Source organism: Pyxicephalus adspersus, chromosome 9 (genome assembly GCF_032062135.1).
Source record: "Pyxicephalus adspersus chromosome 9, UCB_Pads_2.0, whole genome shotgun sequence".
In the NCBI taxonomy this organism is placed as follows: domain Eukaryota; kingdom Metazoa; phylum Chordata; class Amphibia; order Anura; family Pyxicephalidae; genus Pyxicephalus; species Pyxicephalus adspersus.
The window spans coordinates 63,552,209-63,573,147 of record NC_092866.1 but is presented as its reverse complement, the minus strand read 5'-3'; the positions used below and the strand labels follow the sequence as shown (position 1 = coordinate 63,573,147).

At 45.4% G+C, this 20,939-nt stretch overlaps 1 protein-coding gene across 2 annotated transcripts; it reads right to left on the bottom strand.

Moving 5' to 3' along the window:
* Positions 1-682: 682 nt before the first annotated feature.
* On the bottom strand, positions 683-11,649 carry HTATIP2 (HIV-1 Tat interactive protein 2). Of its 2 annotated transcripts, XM_072422313.1 has the most exons (7): positions 11,530-11,649; positions 9,776-9,906; positions 9,208-9,397; positions 8,262-8,369; positions 4,337-4,474; positions 3,763-3,824; positions 683-2,737 (listed from the first exon to the last, which is right to left on the bottom strand). In XM_072422313.1, the coding sequence occupies exons 2-7, from the start codon at positions 9,835-9,837 to the stop codon at positions 2,515-2,517; spliced, it is 783 nt and encodes a 260-aa protein (XP_072278414.1). In that variant the 5' UTR covers positions 9,838-9,906; positions 11,530-11,649; the 3' UTR covers positions 683-2,514. The 2 variants fall into 2 exon arrangements, with proteins under 2 accessions (XP_072278414.1, XP_072278413.1); XM_072422312.1 differs by lacking the exon at positions 9,776-9,906 and having other exon boundaries at positions 11,530-11,647.
* Positions 11,650-20,939: the final 9,290 nt, after the last annotated feature.

The following is a 20,939-nucleotide window of genomic DNA, read 5'->3' as shown; positions in this document are numbered from 1 at the left end:
AGCATGGAGTATGTCACATCCAGCATAGCATACAGTTTAAAACAACTTGCATGATGTCATGGAGTATGAAATTTGTGGACTTTGTTCAGATAATGTAACGCACAAAACGTCTATGCTTTGCAAAGATTTTCTTAATGCCCCGTGGCAACAATTCATGCTCCGAGTCTTCATTTGTAGCCACCCCATTGTGCTGTAGGGGACTGAAACTACAAATATGACCCCCCCCCATCCATGATACACAATGTAAGGAATCATGGGACTTGTAGTCTTCATATAAGCAGGAAGCCAGCATTGCAGTCACTCTGCTGCCCTCTAGTGTTCAGCTGGAATAGTGACAACAGCCAGCAACCACCTCATATATGAATTTGTTGCTCTTTATTTATTCCAAATGTGAGGACTGGGACTTTACATCTCCTTTAATGTTACCATTTGTCTCGAGGAAAGTAAATGTCACAACAAATATCTGCCCCGCCTAGCGCCATATTTATAGTATTTTATGTGGCCACTTGGGGGCGATGTTCTCCACCCCATTACAACATCCCACCCATGCAGTCCTGAACCCAACAAGAAAAAGTCAGGACAAAAAGTGTCCCCAACCCATTTCCATACCATAGGGGATTCTGGGATCTGTAGGGAGAAATAAAGGGAGCGGTAAGACGGAGACACAGACGGACAGACAGACTCCAATTTTTTAATTTTCCTTTATTTCCTGGTTATAAATCCCATATATATTACATTTTATATATTCATACAAATATTTTAGAAATTCTTTACACCATAATAAAGATTTCAGGATTACCAAGGCACACGTTGGCACACATCACAAACATTCACAGCCAGAATTAATTATTTAAATCATATATCATCGCAATATAAAACAATGGTAAAACATGCCTGCAGTGCATGCACATTCCCTGCAGTATAACCATTTGGATTCATCCTTCTGATTCACCAGACATTCACTGCCAATGTATGGTGTCAGCCCTGCCCAGTTGTCTCTTATTAAACTACAGCTTCGCGCCCTCCCCCCCCCCCCATCTGCACAACATTGGGAGGGGATGCTTTGTTGTTCTGGACTGGTGACAACAGCAGCTTATGTGTAGCCTGGAGGAGGGGAGAAGTCACAGCCAATGAGAAGAGAGTAAGGTTAGGCTAAGCATTTTCTATTGGCTGTTTATAAAAACATTAAAAATAAAAAATAATTAAAATTTGGGGTTTTTCTATATCAGTCTTAACCGAAAAATTATTGGAATTTTCCATCACTGGTTGGAGATGGCGATAAAATAAATCATTCTTCCCCAATAAATCCATTTTCAATCAGGGAGATATTGATCCGGTATCAGTCTATTAGATCAGCAGGGGGTGTGGACTCTTCTGTCAATCACTCTGTGGGTGGAGCTAAAGGCAGACTCTAGTAGGCAAGCTCCGCCTTCAACTGTACAGCCAGCTTCTGCATGACACCCATAGGCAGAGTCTGAGCACAATTTTTCGATGGGTGTCAGAGAAGTGAAGACAGAGAACCGACGGGGGGCATTAGTGTTATTAAAAAGAGACTTTCACATTTGAATGTCTTAAAAAACAGTCCTGAGCTCATTAGAGATCACATAAAGCTCCCCCCCTACATTTGGTATAAATCATCTGAAATAGATTTCCCTTTAATGATAAAAATGTAAATCAGCAATAAGGCAAAAAAAAGGCACCAAACATGAATCTCAGCACCACTAACTTCCCTAGTTTTCCCTACACCCCCATTAACTAAACAGACAGGTGCCCCCTACTCCCATTACCAGGACAGGTTCCCCCTCCACTCCCCCAGCAACAGGAAAGGTCGCCTTCCTCTAACAAGAGAGATGCCCTCTAACCCCACCCCACTAACAGGACAGGCCCCACCTGCACTTCTAACAGGACAGGAACTCCCCCAACAACAGGACAGGCTTCCCATCATGTTAGATATGCCCCCTGCCCCCCCCCCCTCACTTTCTCTAACAGGACAGGTTCCCCCAACCATTAATATTGAATAGACTGGACTGCTATATTACATTTGTCAGGTGACAAGTAGCAACCAATCAGATGCAAAGTTTATTTTTTAAAGGGGAAATATTAGGAGGAGGAGGGTCAGGAGGTTGTTGAGAAGAGTCAGAAGACTCACTAATGTTCAATCATGAAGCCTTCTTTTTTTCATGGTCTTAAAGCTTGTTAGGGTTAGGAAGTTGTCTATAAGTAGACAGAATCTGTCCAGTGATACATTGTAGCAGTGATATCTAGTTATAAGCGCATGTGCATCACACAAGGGGCGGAGCTTATATAGAAGGGTGCCAATATTAGAGAGGCACCAAGAAGCCCTGGGTGCACCCACAATCTCTGACACAACAGGTACTCTTGTACCCATAATCCCCTGGGGTGGTGATGGCACCATGTATACCCGTTACTCCCTCACAAATCAAATACCCAGAATCCCTCAGTGTGGAGATGGCAGCACATCTTCCCACAGTCCTTTGCTGTGCCATGTGGCCCCTAGCTCTTTCCTTCCCCCAGTTTCCCCAAGGAATGGATGGCTTTGTTTTCCAGCAGCTCCGCCTTCTTGTCGCTCTGTATGACGGCATTATTCAGCATGGCTTTCACCAGCGTGGTGATGGGCACCGAGTAGGCGGTGGGGAACATGTAGGCAATGGGCACCAACATCTTCCTGGCGAACCATTCAGCTGGGCGTGATTCTTCCCGGTCACACAGGAGGACGCTGTAAAATGAGAAGGAAAGAGGTCTGTCAAAGCAAAGTGGAATCCGTGAATCTGTAGTTGGGCTAAGGACGAGTTCACAATGGGAGCACTGAAGTCATTCAAGTAGCTCTCTCAGCAGCTCAGCTCTCCCTCCTCCTCTCTCCCCAGAAATAACTTAGCAGCTCAGCTCATCCCTTCCCAGCAGACACCCAGCAGATCAGCTCTACTTCCTAAAAATGTATCAGCAGCTCTACCCCCCCTTCCAGCAGTGACTCAGGAGCTTCCAAACCTATCTGTGGCTCAGTACTATACTGTCTCAGCTGTGGCTCAGGAGCTTAGCTCCCCGGTTCTGTCTCTAAACAATGACTCAGCAGCTCAGTTCTGTGACTCAGCAGCTCAGCTCCCCTATCCAACAGTGACTCTGTAGCTCAGCTCTACTTCTCAAAAATGAATCAGCACTTCAATTCCCCCACCTTCCAGCAGTGGCTCAGGACCTTCCTGTCTCAGCTGTGGCTCAGGAGCTTAGCTCCCCTGCTCGGTCTTTAAACAACGAGTTCTATGACTTAGCAGCTCAGTTCCCCCTTCCAACAGTGACTCAGCAGCTCAGCTCCCTCTTTTAGCAGTGACTCTGAAGCTCAGCTCCTTCTACCAACAGTGCATCAGAAGCTCAACTCCTCCTGTTCCCCCTCCCAGTAGCTCGATTTACCCATACCCCTCACCTCCAACCCGTCACCTAACCCCAAAGCAAATGCTCTTGTGGCTAAAATTTAAATCTGCATACAACTACTTAAAAGTTTTTTAGACCTTTTCCCAGAATGCATTGCAGATCAACTGAAATGACTTTAACGGTTTAGACACATATATGGCAGATTTAATTGCAGTGTCATCTCCAATGAATTGATAGGAGTTTAAATAATATTATAATGAATATTCACGGTTATTCTGTGCAATTAAACCTCCTCAGCCAGACGATTAGAACGAATTTCAATTCAGAGGCTGTAAAAGCAGCTAATTGGCTATAAGTTATCCTGAGAGTTTTACTTACGCTGGCCTGAAGATGGAGTAGCGGTCAAATCCCATTTCTTCTATTTCAGCTTCAACCTCTCCCTAACACAAGTAAAAGAAATTTATTAGATGAAGTGAAAATATTCATTATCATTAATTGTTCTCTAAATGTAACCTCAATATTTTATAGCACAATTCTCTGGCAATATTGTTTTGTAAATGCTGTTCCCCTGCAGTACATACATCCCACCACAAGATGTCCTCAGTCCTCCAGGCGAAATGAAATGGCTGAGAACTCCCTGCCAAGGCAGAGCATCTTGGACCCAACCCCGAGGGGACCCCGAGGAAGAGTACTGTGTGCTGGTGACCAGCCTGTTGACTATGGATAAAATATAAATAAAAGGGGGGCCCTCAATAAGAATAAGGGGGGGCACTGGGGGGGGCAAGGCTATATAGATTTTTGGCATAAATACACTGGGAAAAAGAGCACTGTGGGGGTCTGAGCCTAGAGTTGGGTTATAAAACTGAATACTAAGATTCTGCCCAGGGCCCAGGGTGACTGGTACTCTTTAAATCCTCATGAATCAGCATTGGTTGCTTCGCAGTCAGCTGACCTTTACTCGGAGGTAGAGGAAGCTGCTCTTTTTGTCGGCTCCCTTGGAAGATTCCAGATTGAAATGTTTGCAGCCTCCCGACTTCGCCAGCTGTGCTGACTTCACCACGTAATCGTGATCTACGCGGATAAAGCCGGCCTGGAGGAAAAAAGAAAAGTTGTTACTGGAATGTTCTGCTGAGGCCAGATCACCCACCGAATCTGCCCTCCATCACCCTCATTCAGGCGGCACTAATACTGTGGAAGTTAGAATCCACTTTGTATGAATACTTGGCCAAAAATATTGGAAATAAATAATTTATGGTATGTAATCTGATCTCCCCTGACCCTTTAGTGCAAAGTTTATCTTCTGAAGAGGTAAAAGCCAATGCTAAGTGCCACCTGCTGGCTGCATCTGGTATATAGAAAATAAAGCAGTCCGCCCTCCTAACATTTTTAATTCTGCTAAGCTAAATTTGGGATACACAGCCAGAGGGTGACAACACTCATCAATGCACCGAGCTTTAGGCATTAACCCACTTACCAGGTCCTTCCTGTCCATAGCGTTTCATAGCCCAGCTCCCAGTGCCTGAAACTTGTCAATGTTACGTTCTGTGAGGGAAGCCTATGATCTGGGATCCTGTAGGGGGCAGTGTTATGATCTGGGGTGCCAGTGGGGTGAGGGTTATGATCTGTGGGGGCAGTGTCATGCTATGAGTTGCCTATTGCAGTAGTGGTATGATCTGGGGTGGGGGTTCCTGTAGGGGGCAGTGTAATAATTTTGGGTTGTTGTAGGGGGCAGTGTTATGATCTGGGTGCCTTTGGGGGAGGTGTTATGATCCTGGGAACCTGGAGGGGGCATTGTCATAATTTAAAGTGTCTGTCACGGTGGTGTTATGATCTGGGGTGCCTGTGGGGGCAGTGTTATGATCTGGGGTGCCTGTGGGGGCAGTGTTATGATCTGGGGTGCCTGTGGGGGCAGTGTTATGATCAGAGGTGCCTGTAGGGAGCAGGGTTATGATCTAGGATGTCTGTGGGGGCAGTGTTATAATCCATGGTGCCTATAGGGGGCAGTGTTATGATCTGGGTTTCCTGTAGGGGGCAGTGTTATGATGTGGGGTGCCTGTGGGAGCAGTTTTATGTTCTGAGGTGCCTTTGTGGGCAGTTACGATCTGGGGTAAATGTGGGGGCAGTGTTATAATCCAGGGTGCCTATAGGGGCCAGTGTTATAATCTGGGGTTCCTGTGGGGGCAGTGTTACAATCTGGGTGCCAGTAGGGGGCAGTGTTATGTTGTGGGGCTGTTTCAGTTGGTTAGCTCCTGGTTCAGTAACATTCCGTGCCCAAAAATCAGTTGCCTTCCTTGGTACCATGTGACCATTTTAAATAATTTCTGCCAATAACATTCTTTGATTACTTAGTTACCTCTCCAGGGATCGGCCCTTGGGGGACACCCAGGTCCAGCCGCCCCAAATCTCCCACTGGTAAAAATTCCTGCACAGCTTTGTCTGGCTGGGCCAATCAGAATCCTGGCTACCCACGCTGCCTCCTGGCAATCTCCTGGCAGTCGGAGGTGTAATTTGATTATAGCGAGCCTCTAATTTCCCCGGCTTTACTTCTGCATTAAATGCGGCTCAATAGGGCCCAGCCATCGGCCATTGTCTGGGGGAAATTAAAGTGACACAAATACCCCGCAACCCCCCATCCCAGGGTGATTATCCCCATGAATGCCATCACAAGCCGGCGTCCTTCTATTCACCAGCCTCACTTTCCAAGCACAAAGTCCCCTTAAAGGGCCCGGGCAGGGGAGACGCTTGGGGTTGCGCCACCTTTAACCTATCACACCGCAGCCTGACAAAACGCTGCACCTTTGTTCCTGATATTCCTCGCATGGAGATAAAATTCTGATGGGAGAACATTCGGCATCCCCGGATAATTTCACAGAGCTGCAGCAGACGAAGACGCGAGCTGCACAATGGGGAAGACGCGGAGAATTAAAGGTGCTGGGTGTCATGCTTTGTGTCGGCACAAGGGGGCAGACCTATGACACCAACGATTGAATAATCACTTGCACTCGCATTGATTCTTCCCAAAACAACATTTAATTGACATTCAGACATTAACTGTAAATGGAATGGTTTGATTGATATTGCAGCATAGATGAGATGGCTGCATTAGTGTTCTTTTTTCAGAATGAGAAATTAAGGTCAACAGAGTAGAAACTTTGTTTTCTTCTTTTGAAAACTACTCATCCCATTACCCCCCATAGAGGTAAATGAAGGCCGAGAGGTTGTGTGACAACCATAGCTCCCTATAAGCATACAGCGGGGTGAGTTATCATATAGGCACGGATATTGGTATTTGAAGGATCAACAGGTGAAAGGGAAAAAATACCAACAGGAAAACTAATGCATCCCCCACATCTAAGGACTGGTGTGCACAGGAGGTGCTCCCATAATTCCTAAACATCATCTGAGACCGGCCAGTGGAAAAAGAGGATTGTGTAGGTGTTTGAAGAGTCAACATTGGAGATCAGGGGGGATATAGGAAGGTGCGAAAATGTGCAGCTGCAAAGGGGTCCCAGACCTTCCTCAGCCAGCAGGGGCCCCAAGATAGTTTAGCAAGTGGGCCCCAGGTCAGTTCTGCACAGGGGCCCATTGTTGGGTACATCCACTACTGATGAAGTATGCTGCTTCCTAGGAAAAAAGTGGTGACGGATCCTGGACCCATCATCACAATAAAGGCAAAGGATTCCTAAAGCACCGTGGATTAGCTATAGAGTCAGAACAGAAGAAGCTGCCTGCTTTGTGGCTCACTCTGTATGACTGAGATCTCCATAGGCAGGGGGAGGAGTCACAGTTCTGACCTAATCATGTGTCAATATCAGATTGAGCTGTTGAGCTCTTAGAGCACCACCTACTGGCCATAGATTTTTTTTCCTTTTGTTCTGACTTTGCTAAAGTTATACAAAGCACCCATATACATTATATTTAAGCTGATGAGTGGCCCTTAAAGTGTATAAGAAAGAGGAGAGGCCACCTCTCCTCTTTCTATATCTGGGGAGTATTTGGGTGCAGGAGTCTGCAGATTATGGAGACCTGTGAATCAGCTGAGACCAAAGGTCAGCTCTCTGCAATGTTCAAAGGACAGAAATATTTATCTGGGACCAAGTAAAACAGATATCCAGACCTTTCATGGGGAATATGAATCTGCTGATATTTTACTTTCCCTGCCACCCACCAATAAAAGTTGTTTCTTTAGACCTATGGGGTAGAATATGGAAAGGTTACACCCCCCCCCCCATTATTTTATTATTTTGCTGTTCTTCCTTTACTTCCTGCCCCAGTGACACAACAGGAAGTCAGAGCAAATCTCCTCTTAGGTCCCCTAATTTTCCCTTTCTTGCCTGTGACAACTACATTTTGGGTTTTTTCCTTTACTTTCTGGTGACAAATAGAGAGGGGGAATCTCCCCAGCAGTCCCATCAGTCTCTGTACAGAGGAGCTGACACTCTAATCCCCCCCCCCATTATTTTATTATTTTGCTGTTCTTCCTTTACTTCCTGCCCCAGTGACACAACAGGAAGTCAGAGCAAATCTCCTCTTAGGTGTCCCCTTTGGAAGATTTCCCCTTTCTTGCCTGTGACAACTACAAAAGTTTGTTTTTTTCTATCACTTTCTGGTGACAAAAAGAGAGGGGGAGTCAAAAAGAGAGGGGGAATCTCCCCAATCTGACGGGGCAATCTTTTCATGGACACATATGGATCTGTTGCTTCCTGATATTGTTACAATGTCTCACAATGATTGTTTCCTTCCCATAATTCTCTGTTTTGTGACCACCAAGCCCACAATTCCCAGAGTTGCTCAACTTTGATTGGTCCCTTCTTTGCCTGTGCCACACCGAATCCCACCCCCATGTGACATAGCCATGGGTCGCCCTCTCCGCTCACCTCTCCGGATTTGGCTTTTGTGGTCCCCAGGCAGCAGAACCCCACGTCATGTCCCTGGAAGGCCGATGCATAATCATCCAGCTTCTCGAAATCCACCACCTCTTGGACCTGGAGGACACAACAAGGGTGAATGCACAGCACACAAAGCTCAAATCCAGATGAGAATTTTGCAAGCTTCAATTTACAGACTTCCCTGCTGTACCGTTTCGGGCCACTAGATGTCCTCAGTTTTAAAGCCAGAATCTTTCAACTCATTCCTCTACACCCAGATCATCCTGGACCCGCCCTGGTCTCTGATAGGTCAGTGAAATGAGAAGTAGAATAGTAATGAGGTCATTGTTGTGGTCTTGTTTTCCATTTCAACAAACTGATATAACGCCCTATTTATAAAAGGGGCGATTGCATGGAGGTGGCCAGTGCTTTGATTGCTGTACCATATTTACCCGACATTTAGTAATCAGAATCCCCATTCACCTGAAAGAAGTGACCAATCCCAAAGCCCACTGACTCCCCCTTGTGGCCACCCCAACAAAGTCCACTGACTCTGCCTTGTGGCCACCCCAACAAAGACCACTGAGTCCCCCTTGTGGCCTATGGTGGTCACTATTTTCCATGTGGTTAACACCATCTGGTAATCTATAAAGTGGCGATCAGGCTGATTTTTTCTATAAATATGGCGAAAAAATATAAAAATGGCGATCAGGCTAAAACATAATGACCTTTTCCACTGATCCCCATGTTTATAATTGGGGTAAACCTCAAAATTGGTGTACTTGGTGTCTACACGCCGCCATTTTTCTTTCCCCCTTATAAATAGACCCCCAGTGACCTATTAATGACTGCAGAGCTCCATTATTTGCATCCTTTACATCTGCTTGGAGTTCAGCTTTTCCTCACTCTCTGATTGGCTGAAAAGAAAATGTACACGCCCCCAAGGGCCTCTTACCACTTCCTTATACGCTTCATCGTCGTAATTCAGCTTGCGTCGTCCAATCAGAGTGATTCTGCTGAACAGGCGGCTCTGTATGATCTCTTTCAGCAGTTCTTTCCCCGTCTCCCCGGTCGCCCCCAGGATGAAGCAGGATTGGTTCAGCTTCCTGTATTCCTCCCTGGTCGTGGCGATGTCGGTGGCCATCCTGTAATGGCAGAGTGAACAGTCAGAGCTCTCATACAAACGCCAGAGCCGCCGGTTGGCTGTGACCTCATCCGGCTGTCCTGGTAACGCACCGTGGAGAGAATAATGGATAAACAGGTTTGTTTTCAGCAAATCCCGCGAGGAGCTAAAAGCAGAATTGCCGGAAAAACCACAATCATAGGGACGCTTCTGGGTGGAGATTAAAGGGGCACTCTGCAGGAAAATTCAATGAGGACAATGGATTTCCATGTAGCAACAGCGCCCTCATGTGGTTGTGGAGAATGCAAAATAACTACAACAATGCTTCATTCTGCTTCCTGTTATAGGGTGACAACCCTCCATTCCTGTCTCTAAATTGGGGCTTTGAGTTGTCACACACCTTGCCCAGGTATGGTTCGCTGTTGTCACCATCAGGAAACCCGCCCTGAGAAATGCAGTCATGGCTGGAGCGCAAGTGGACAGGAAGAGGCTGCAAAGGGGCTGCAGGAGGTCGCCAGGACTGAGATGTAACTATAAAAAACAAAACAACGATTTTACTTTTTAAAAAAGCAGGAGTGCAGCAACTGCTTGTCATTTGGGTAGCAACATGCATGCAGCGCATTACTATGCATTGCCGCAACACCTGGTATAGCACAGATCTATACCAGCACACATTATCACATGTGCAATGGCATGGGCAAACACCCAGGGTGGCACACATGCCTGGCACATGGGCTCATGTAGGGCAGTGCAGGATTGTGCAAAGCAAACATTTGGTTCTACATAACACGCAGGAATAATGACTGTTCGCGTGTTGATATGTGACACGGAATGATATGAGGGGGAGGATAAATCCAACCCAACCAGGAGCCCTGCCTTGGGGTGTCAGCCCCTGCAAACCAGAATGTCACCCGGATCGCCTGCAATCCTGTCCTGCTAAGCAGTGTAATCAAAATCTGCCCCCTACAGGACACCAGGTAGTCACCAGTGCAGTTCTGGTTTTAAGGTGCTACATGCAGCATTTGACGATGGTCAGCTGCAAAACTTCTTTCATACACCTAAATGGGAACGCTTTCCTATCGCATGATGAATGAACCCATGACATGCGCCATGAGAACTGCAACCACTGCTAGAATGCACATGGGCACATGGTGGTAGACATTGGCACCTGGGAGTGGTTAGCTGTGCAGTTGCGAATCATACATCTGAACCCTATCCTAGTGCCATCCTACAATGGAGGCCTGCGGTGCATTACCCAGCACAGGATTCATTCATGAGGGTGCTGGGTGAATAGTCAGAACATGTGCAGCCACATAGTGACACACTGCATGCCCATAGTGTGGATAGGCACCTAATGGCCAGGTGACAGCTCTGGGAGTCATGGAGGAATGTCAGCATGACTTAGCAGACAGAGCCCTATGGGACAGCACAGCGCCACCTACTGGTCTTCTGGGGGGTTCATTCTTCATTCATTTCCCAGGGCAGTGCAAGGGTGACAATGAAGGGTTAATACCTGATAAAGAGGATAGGGTCAGGGAAAAGTTATCATTTGAGGGGATTCGGGGAGTATCTGGGAAGGGTTAATACCCGGGCACTGCGGGTTGTCAGAGAGTAAGAGAAGGGTTAATATCTGGGTAGGGGTATCATGGAAGGGTAATATTAAAGGGCGTGTCAGGGAAGGGTTAATCCTAGGAGAGGGGCCAGTGGAGGGGGCAATGAGGTGTCAGAGAAAAGTTATTATTGAGGGAGGAGCTTGTAAGGGGTTAATATTAAAGGGGTGTCAGGTAAGGGTTAATACCAGGGGGAGGGGCCAGTTAAGGGTTCATATTAGGTGGGAAGGGGGTGTCAGGGAAGGGTTAATGTTGGGGGGGTTAGGAAAGGGTTAATAGTGGAGGAGGAGCTAGTTAAGGGTTAATATTAGAGGAGGTGTTAGAGAAGGGTTAATGTTGGGGGAGGGGTGTTAGAAAAAGGGTTACTATTGGAGGAGGCGCTAGTTAAGGGTTAATATTGGAGGGGATCAGGAAAGGGTTAATGTTGGGGCGGGGGTCAGGAAAGGGTTAATATTAGGTGGTTGTGGGGGTGTCAGGGAAGTGTTAATATTAGGTGGTAATGGGGTGTCAGGGAAGGGTTATACCCATAGGAAGGGGTCAGTACCTGTGCAGCTCCTCGGGCTCCGAGTATTCCTGGTGGACAGAGATGGCAATAAAGAGAACCAGCAGAGACAGCACCGCGCACCCCCCTCCGCCCAGCATTGGGACAGCCCGACTACAGCGCCGTATATACTGTAGTATGTTAGAACTTCCTTCACTGTACTGTGTACTGCTGTATATATTTGTGTATACGGGCACTAACACTACTGTACTGAGCACTGTCGTACATACTGGTGTATAGGAGCACTCCCATCGATGCATTGTACAGTACCATATTTATTGGCGTTTAAGAGCACTCATCACTCGGTACGAGGGGGCGTGTAGAAATGGGCGTGTACAATGACGTCATAGTTAGGAAGTGTCACAGCTGTGTTAGTGTATGAATGCTGCATGTCAGGTTCTGCAGCTTTCCCCATATCTCCTGAACATGTCATACAAACCCTCATGGATACCCCAAATTTCATCTCCCAACCTTTAATAACTTATAAAATATAATTATAAAAACTAGTGAAAATTGAACATTAGGGTTGATGTTTAAAAAGTAAGGGTGTCTAGAAGCCCGCAAGTGAACATACAAATTAGGGACCCCCGAGGCAACTTACATAGCAGGGAGGTGCGAACCCCAAATTTATACCTAGAAAAGTCATACTACACTAGCCTGTCGCCTCCCTCACTTTAAACCCCAATTTTTAAAAAACGGGGTGATGTAAAAAAACAAAAATGTAGGTGCAAGTGGGGGACACTTGTGGCTAACACCCCCTAAAATTTCATTATTAGGCCATCACCAGAAGATAAAGAACTCTGCCCATCAACAAAAATCTACCCTGTTATACATTGCCAGAGACTTTTAGCACCTAAACCCCAATTTCTCTGGAACAAGGGGGTACAGGTGAACAAAATTATAGGTGCAAGTGGGGGACACCTGTGGGTAACACCCTTTAAAATTTCATTGTTAGGCCATCGTCAGAACATAAAAAACTCTGCCCATCCAAAAAATCCACCGTTACATATTAGAGGCTTGTAATGGGCAGAATTCTTTATGTTCTGACGATGGCGTAACGATTACATTTTAGGGGATGGTATATTCTTTATATATGATATATATGAATGTGAGGACTGGGAATTGACACCTCTTTTAAAGTTACTATTTGTCTGGAGGAAAGTAAATGTCACAACAAATATCTGCCCCACTTAGCGCCAAATTTATGGTATTGTATGTGGCCACTTGGGGGCGATGTTCTCCGCCCATTTACAACATCCCACCCATGCAGTCCTAAACCCAACAACAAAAAGTAATGTAATGCCCCCTTATTTACACCTGGGGACCCTGCCATGAAACCCACTTCCTGTCCTAGGGTGACAACGCCTACTCGCTGTACTGTGTCTATGAAGCAGCAGTGTCACCACAGGACAAAAACTGTCCCCAACCCATTTCCATGATCTGTAGGTTCTGTAAATAAAGGGAGCGGTGAGATGAAGACACGGATGGACAGACTCCAATTTTTTTATTTTCCTTTATTTCCTGGTTATGAATCCCATATATATAATATTTAATATATTCATACAAATATTTTATAAATCCCTTTACACCACAATAAAGATTTCAGAATTACCAAGGCACGTGTTGGCTGGCCGCTCACATCACAAACATTTACAGCCAGAATTGATTATTTAAATCATATATTATTGCAATATAAAACAATGCAACACATCCCTGCAGTGCTTGCACATTACCTGCGCTATATCCATAATGTTAGGTTAGGCTAAGTATTTTCTAGTGATTGTTTATAAAAAAAAAAACTATAAAAATTTTGAGTTTTTTTGTCTGTGTTTTTTTTTTCGGTGTCTTAACCGAAAAATTATTAGAATTTTCAATCAGTGGTTGGGGATGGCGGTAAAATAATCATTATTCTCCATTAAATAGATTATCAATCAGGGAGATATTGATCGTTTCCCTGATCTGGATTTGTCTATTAGACCAGCAGGGGGTGTGGACTCTCCTGTCAATCATTCAGAAGGGCGGGGCCGGAGGTGGGCTGCAGAGGATAAGCTCCACCTTCAGATGTACATTCAGCTTCTGCATGACACCCATGGGCAGAGCATCACACAAGGGGCGGAGCTTATATAGAAGGGTGCCAATATTAGAGAGGCACCAAGAAGCCCTGGGTGCACCCACAATCTCTGACACAACAGGTACTCTTGTACCCATAATCCCCTGGGGTGGTGATGGCACCATGTATACCCGTTACTCCCTCACAAATCAAACACCCAGAATCCCTCAGTGTGGAGATGGCAGCACATCTACCCACAATGCTTTGCTGTGCCACGTGGCCCCTAGCTCTTCCCTTCCCCCAGTTTTCCCAAGGAATGGATGGCTTTGTTTTCCAGCATCTCCACCTTCTTGTCGCTCTGTATGACAGCATTATTCAGCATGGCTTTCACCAGCGTGGTGATGGGCACCGAGAAGGCGGTGGGGAACATGTAGGCAATGGGCACCAACATCTTCCTGGCGAACCATTCAGCTGGGCGTGATTCTTCCCGGTCACACAGGAGGACGCTGTAAAATGAGAAGGAGAGAGGTCGGTCAAAGGAAGGTGAAATCCCTAAAGCGAACCTGTGGCCGGGCTAAGAACAAGTTCACAATGGGGGCACTGAAGTCATTCAAATAGCTCTCTCAGCAGCTCAGCTCTCCCTGCTTTACCAGAAATAACTTAGCAGCTCAGCTTCCTCTCCCAGCAGAGACTCAGCAGATCAGCTCTACTTCCTACAAATATATCAGCAGCTCTACCCCCCTTCAAGCAGTGGTTCAGGAGCTTCCATATCTATCTGTGGCTCAGTATTATACTGTCTCAGCCGCTCAGCAGCTTAGCTCCCTGGTTCGGTCTCTAAACAATGACTCTGCAGCTCAGTTCTGTCACTCAGCAGCTCAGCTCCCCTATCCAACAGTGACTCTGTAGCTCAGCTCTACTTCTCAAAAATGTATCAGCACTTCAATTCCCTCACCTTCCAGCAGTGGCTCAGGAGCTCTTAAACTTATCAGCTGCTCATGAGCTTCCCTTCTCAGCCATGGCTCAGGAGCTTAGCTCCCCTGTTCTGTCTCTAAACAATAATTCAGCAACTCAGTTCTATGACTCAGCCGCTCAGCTCCCCCTTCCAACAGTGAGCCAGAAGCTCAGCTCCTCCTGTTCCCCCTCCCAGCAGTTAGCTTGACTTATACATACCCCTCACCTCCGATTTGATTTTACAGCCTTCTAATCTCTACAACCAACACAAAGGAAATGCTCATGTGACTAAAATTTAAATCTGCATACAACTGCTTAAAAGTTTTTTAGACCTTTTTCCCAGAATGCACTACAGCTTCACTGAAACAACTTTAAGTGGTTGGTTTAGACACATATATGGCAGATTTAATTGCAGTGTCACCTCCAATACGGATTGATGGGAGTTTATATAATATTATTATGAATATTCACGGTTATTCTGTGCAATTAAAGCTCCTCAGCCGGAGGACAAGAGCGAATTTCAATTTAGAAGCTGTAAAAGCAGCTAATTGGCTATAAGTTATCCTGAGAGTTTTACTTACGCTGGCCTGAAGATGGAGTAGCGGTCAAATCCTATTTCTTCTATTTCAACTTCAGCCTCTCCCTAACACAAGTAAAGGAGAATAATTGGATGAAGTCAAAATATTCATTATCATTAAATCTTCTTTATTTATTTAAATGTAACTTAAATATTTTATAGCACAATTTCTATGGCTTTATTGTTTTGCAAATGCTGTTCCCCTGCAGTACATACATCCCACCACAAGATGTCCTCAGTCTTCCAGGTGAAATAAAATGGCTGAAAACGTACTGCCAAGTAAGAGCATCTTGGACCCACCCCTGAGGGGACCCCGAGGAAGTGTACTATGTGCTGGTGACCAGCTTGTTGACTATGGATAAAATATAAAAAATAAATAAAAGGGGGCCCTCTATAAAGATGGGGGGGGACACGGGGGGGGGGTTAAGGCTATATAGATTCTGGCATAAATTCACTGGGGAAGAAAGCACTGTGGGTGTCTGAGCCTGGAGTTGGGTTAAAAAACTTAATACTAAGATTCTGCCCAGGGCCTGGAGGTGATTGGTACTCTTTGAATCGGCATTGGTTGCATCGCAGCCAGCTGACCTTCACTCGGAGTTGGAGAAAGCTGCTTTTTCTGTTGGCTCCCACAGAAGATTCCAGATTGAAATATTTGCAGCCTCCCGACTTCGCCAGCTGTGCTGACTTCACCACGTAATCGTGATCCACGCGGATAAAGCCGGCCTGGAGGTAAAAAGAAAAGTTGCTACTGGAATGTTCTGCTGAGGCCGGGTCACCCACCGAATCTGCCCTCCATCACCCTCATTCAGGCGGCACTAATACTGTGGAAGTTAGAATCCACTTTGTATGAATACTTACCAAAAAACACTGGAAATAAATAATTTATAGTATGTAATCTGATCTCCCCTGACCCTTTAGTGCAAAGTTTATTTTCTGAAGAGTTAAAAGCTAATACTAAGTGCCACCTGCTGGCTGCAACTGGTATATAGAAAATAAAGAAGTCTGCCCTCCTAACATTTTTAATTCTGCTAAGCTACATTTGGGATACACAGCCAGAGGGTGACAACACTCATCAATGCACCGAGCTTTAGGCATTTACCTACTTCCAAGGGCCTTCCTGTCCACCTAGAAGCGTTTCATATCCCAGCTCCCAGTGCCTGAAGGATAGTATTTTCTGCAGTGGGCTTTCGAAACAAAGTGTCATCTTCACATTTTTGAATGTAGATATAAAGAAAAAGTATACATGAGAAACTATAATCCATAGTGAACCTAAGATTATATTCATTGATTTTGTATCCCAGCAAAAAACTCTTTGAATATATCTACAGAGCCGATTGAAACGATAAAGACGTCATCTATATATCTGCGCCAAAGAGCATTGGGTAGGGTCCCATCAGAAAAGATGTCTCTTTCCCAAACTCCCAAATAGAGGTTAGTGTAGCCAGGGGCCCAATATGTGCCCATAGCTATGCCTTGGCTCTGCAGGTATAGGACATCATCAAATAGAAAGGTGTTGCATGTGAGAATAAATTGTAATGAATTCTGAATATGGCCACAATTTTTGATCCCTTTCCATCATTTCCTAATAGTTTTAATTCCTAAATTAGTAAGAATACTAGAGTACAAAACTTCAATGTCTATAGTGACATGAAGAAATTCCAAGGGGACAGTAAGATTGTCAATTAATTTCAGGAGTTCTGGAGTGTCCTTCAGAAAGGAAGGTAGACCATAGACACGAGGACAGAAATATAAATCAACCAATTTACTTGCAATACTATTTAAATTGCAAATGCCAGAGACAATTGGTCTACCTGGTGGATCCTGCCAATTTTTGTGCACTTTGGGGAGATGTCTTGGGGTGTGGTAAATATTCAAAGGTTTGTTTGAGATAATTCCATCTTGTAAAGCCCTAGATATTAGATAATTATATTTATTATATTGGAGGGCAGCATACGATACCATTCTTTATTATTGAAGATCTTCTGACACATACGTCTATATTGATCATTGTCTAGGAGCACAATATTCCCCCCCCCCCCTTATCCGCTGGCTTAATAATGATAGACTTAATATTTTGTCGAGTTTTTAATGCTTTCCACTGTTCCCTAGAGAAATTATTTGTGTACTTGGTATTTAAATTCATATCTTCAATTTCTTTTGTGACTTGACTCACAAATGCAGGGATTTGTGGATTAGAAGAAAAATTAGGACGTTTTTGTGAACGTTTCTTAACCACAGGGATAGAATACAATGAAGGTAGTTGTTCAAAATCCCAATTTGGGGGTTTCTCTGACTTCTTCATTTTCATCTACAATCTCATTTTCATTTAGTAGCTGAATTCAGTCCTTTATCACCTGGAAATCAAAATAATTAAAAAAAAATTGAAGTTACTGTAGGGGGCAGTGTTATGATCGGAGATGCCTGTGGGGGCAGTGTTATGACCTGGGGTTTCTGTAAGGGGCAGTGTTATGATCTGTGGTGCCAATAGGTGGCCGTGTAATGTTCTGGGGTGCCTGTGGGGGGCATTGTTATGATCTGAGGTGCCTGAGAGGGCAGTGTTACGATCTGGGGTTACTATAGAGGGCAGTGTTATGATCTGGGGTGCCTATGGAGGGCAGTTATAAGCTGGAGTTCCTCCAAGGGGGCAGTCTTATGATCTGTGGTGCCTATGGAGGGCAGTTATAAGATCCAGGGTTCCTCTAGGGGGCAGTGTTATGATCTGAGGTTCCTCTAGGGGGCAGTGCTATGATCTAGGTTGCCTATGGCGGGCAGTGTTATGACCTGGGGTGCCAATAGGTGGCCGTGTAATGTTCTGGGGTGCCTGTTGGGGGCATTGTTATGATCTGGGGTGCCTGAGAGGGCAGTGTTACAATCTGGGGTTACTGTAGGGGGCAGTGTTATGATCTGGGGTGCCTATGGAGGGCAGTGTTATAATCTGGAGTTCCTCAAGGGGGCAGTCTTATGATCTGTGGTGCCTATGGAGGGCAGTGTTAAGATCTGGGGTTCCTCTAGGGGGCAGTGTTATGATCTGAGGTTCCTCTAGGTGGCAGTGTTATGATCTGGGGTGTCTGTGTGGGCAATGTTATGATCTGAGGTTCCTTTAGGGGGCAGTGTTAAGATCTGGGGTGCATGTGGGAGCAGTGTTATGATCTGGGCTTCCTGTAGGGGGCAGTTCATATGTTCTAGGGTGCCTGTGGGGGCAGTGGTACAACCTGGGGTGCCTAAAGGAGCAGTGGTATTATCTGGGGTGCCAATAGATGGCAGTGTAATGTTTTGAGAGTGCCTGTAGAGAGCATTGTTATGATCTGGGGTGCCTGTGAGGGCAGAGTTACAATCTTGGGTGCCTACTGAAGCTGTGTTATGATCTGGAGTTCCTGTAGGGGGCAGTGGTAAAATTTGGGATTCCTGTAGGGGAAAGAGTTATGATCGGAGATGCCTGTGGGGGCAGTGTTATGATCTGGGCTTACTGTAGGGGGCAGTGGTATGATCCTGAGTGCCTATAAGGGTTAGTGTAATGATCTGGGGTGCCAACAGGGGGCAGTGTTATGATCTGGGGTGCCTATAGGAGCAGTGTTATGATCCGGGGTACCAATAGGGGGCAGTGTTAGGTTTTGGGAGTGCCTGTCAGGGCAGAGTTACAATCTGGGGTGCCTACAGAAGCTGTGTTATGATCTGGGGTTCCTGTACGGGGCAGTGGTATAATATGAGGTTCCTGTAGGGGGAAGTGTTATGATCAGAGATGCCTGTGGGGGCAGTGATATGATCTGGGGTACCAATATGGGGCAGTGTAATGTTGTGTGGCTGTTTCGGTTGGTTAGCTTTAGGTTCAGTAACATTCCGTACCCAAAAATCAGTTGCCTTCCTTGGTACCATGTGACCATTTTAAATCATTTCTGCCAATAACAATTATTAATAATTACTACAGTGTTTCCGTGAAAATAGGACCTACCCCGAAAGTAAGCCCTAGCATGCTAATCATGCAAGGGGGAAATATAAGCCCTACCCCGAAAGTAAACCATATTGGCGTCTTCGGAGGGTGCGGTCACGTGGTACACCGAGGGATACCAGGAGGAAGGAGAGAGCAGAGAGAGAGCAGGAGATTTTCAAAGCAGGGGTGAAGAAATTGCAGGGTTAATTAACCTTCTCTGTGTGACACTACAACTAATCAGAGGTTGGTGGATTCTCTTTTCAAACGGACTTGCTAGTATTTCATTCTTTAGCAGCAATGCATAATTATTGATTGATTTTTTTTTCCTTTTATCTAGATTTATAATGGTTACTGTTTGTGGTCAACAAAGCTTTGGAAGTTTTGTTTCTGTGTCTGCATGTTACTCTACGGGTCATATGTTTATTGTCAGCACATTTTCTTGTTATGTTGCACTTGTTTGTATATATATACATAATGGTATTCATAACCAATATACCTGGAGATAAAATTCTGATGGGAGAACATTTGGCTTCCTCGGATATTATTACAGAGCTGCAGCAGACAATGCGTACGACCGGAGCTGCACAATGGGGAGGACTCGGAGAAAAAAATATGGACACATTTCACGGCAAATAATGCGACCAATTAAGGGGTGCTGGGTGTCATGCTTTGTGTCAGCACAAGGGGGCAGACCTATGACACCGGATGATTGGCTAATCACTTGCGCTCACATTGATTCTCTTTTCACCCTTCCCAAATTAACATTTAATTGGCATTCAGCCATTGATTGTAAATGGAATTGTGAATAACGTTGTTATTCTCCTTTTGTAAACTACTCATCCCATTAGCCCCCATGGAGGTAAATGAAGGCCGATATATTGTGTGACAACCATAGCTCCCTATAAGGAAACAGAAGAGTGAGTTGTCACCTAGGCAAGGATATTGTAATTGAAGTATCAACAGGTGAATTGTGGTAATTGAAGGATCGACAGGTGAAAGGGGAAAAATACCAAAAGGAAAACTAATACAGCCCCCACATCTAAGGATTGGTGTGCACAGGAGGTGCTACCATAATTCCCAAACATCATCTGGGACTGGACTATTGAAAAAGAGGATTGTGTAGGTGTGGGAAGAGTCAAAGTGGAGATCAGTGGAGATAGATAGCAAAGTGTACAGCTGCAAAAGAGTACCAGACCTTCATCAGCCAGCAGGGGCCTCAAGACAGTTTAGCAAGTGGACCCCAGGTCAGTTCCGCACAGGGGCCCACTTTTGGCTACATTCACTATTCATGGAGTTGGCTATTTTCTAGGAAAGAAGCGGTTATGGATCCTGGACCTATCATCACAATAAAGGCAAAGAATTCCTAGAGCACCATGGATTAGCTAAAGGGTCAGAACAGAAGAAGCTGTCTGCTTTGAGGCTTGCTCTGTATGACTGAGATCTCCCTAGGCAGAGGGAGGAGTCACAGTTCTGACCTAATCACATGTCAATATCAGATTGAGGTCTTAGAGCACCACCTACTGGCCAAAGATAGAATCTTTTTTTGTGCTGACCTTGTTAAAGGTATACAAAGCACCCCTGCACATGCTGTTTACATGCTGATGAGGGGCCCTCAAAATGTAACAAGCCAGCTGCACAGGGCCACCTCTCCTCTCTCTATATCTGGGGAGTATCTGGGTGCAGCAGCTCATTCTGCAGATTACTGTGACCTGTGAATCAGCTGAGACCAAAGGTCAGCTCTCTGCAATGTTCAAAGGACAGAAATATTTATCTGGGACCAACTAAAACAGATATCCAGACCTTTCATGGGGAAGATGAATCTGCTGATATTTTTCCTTCCCTGCCACCCACCCATAAAACGTGTTTCTTTGGACCTATGGGGTAGAATATGGACAGGTTACCCCCCC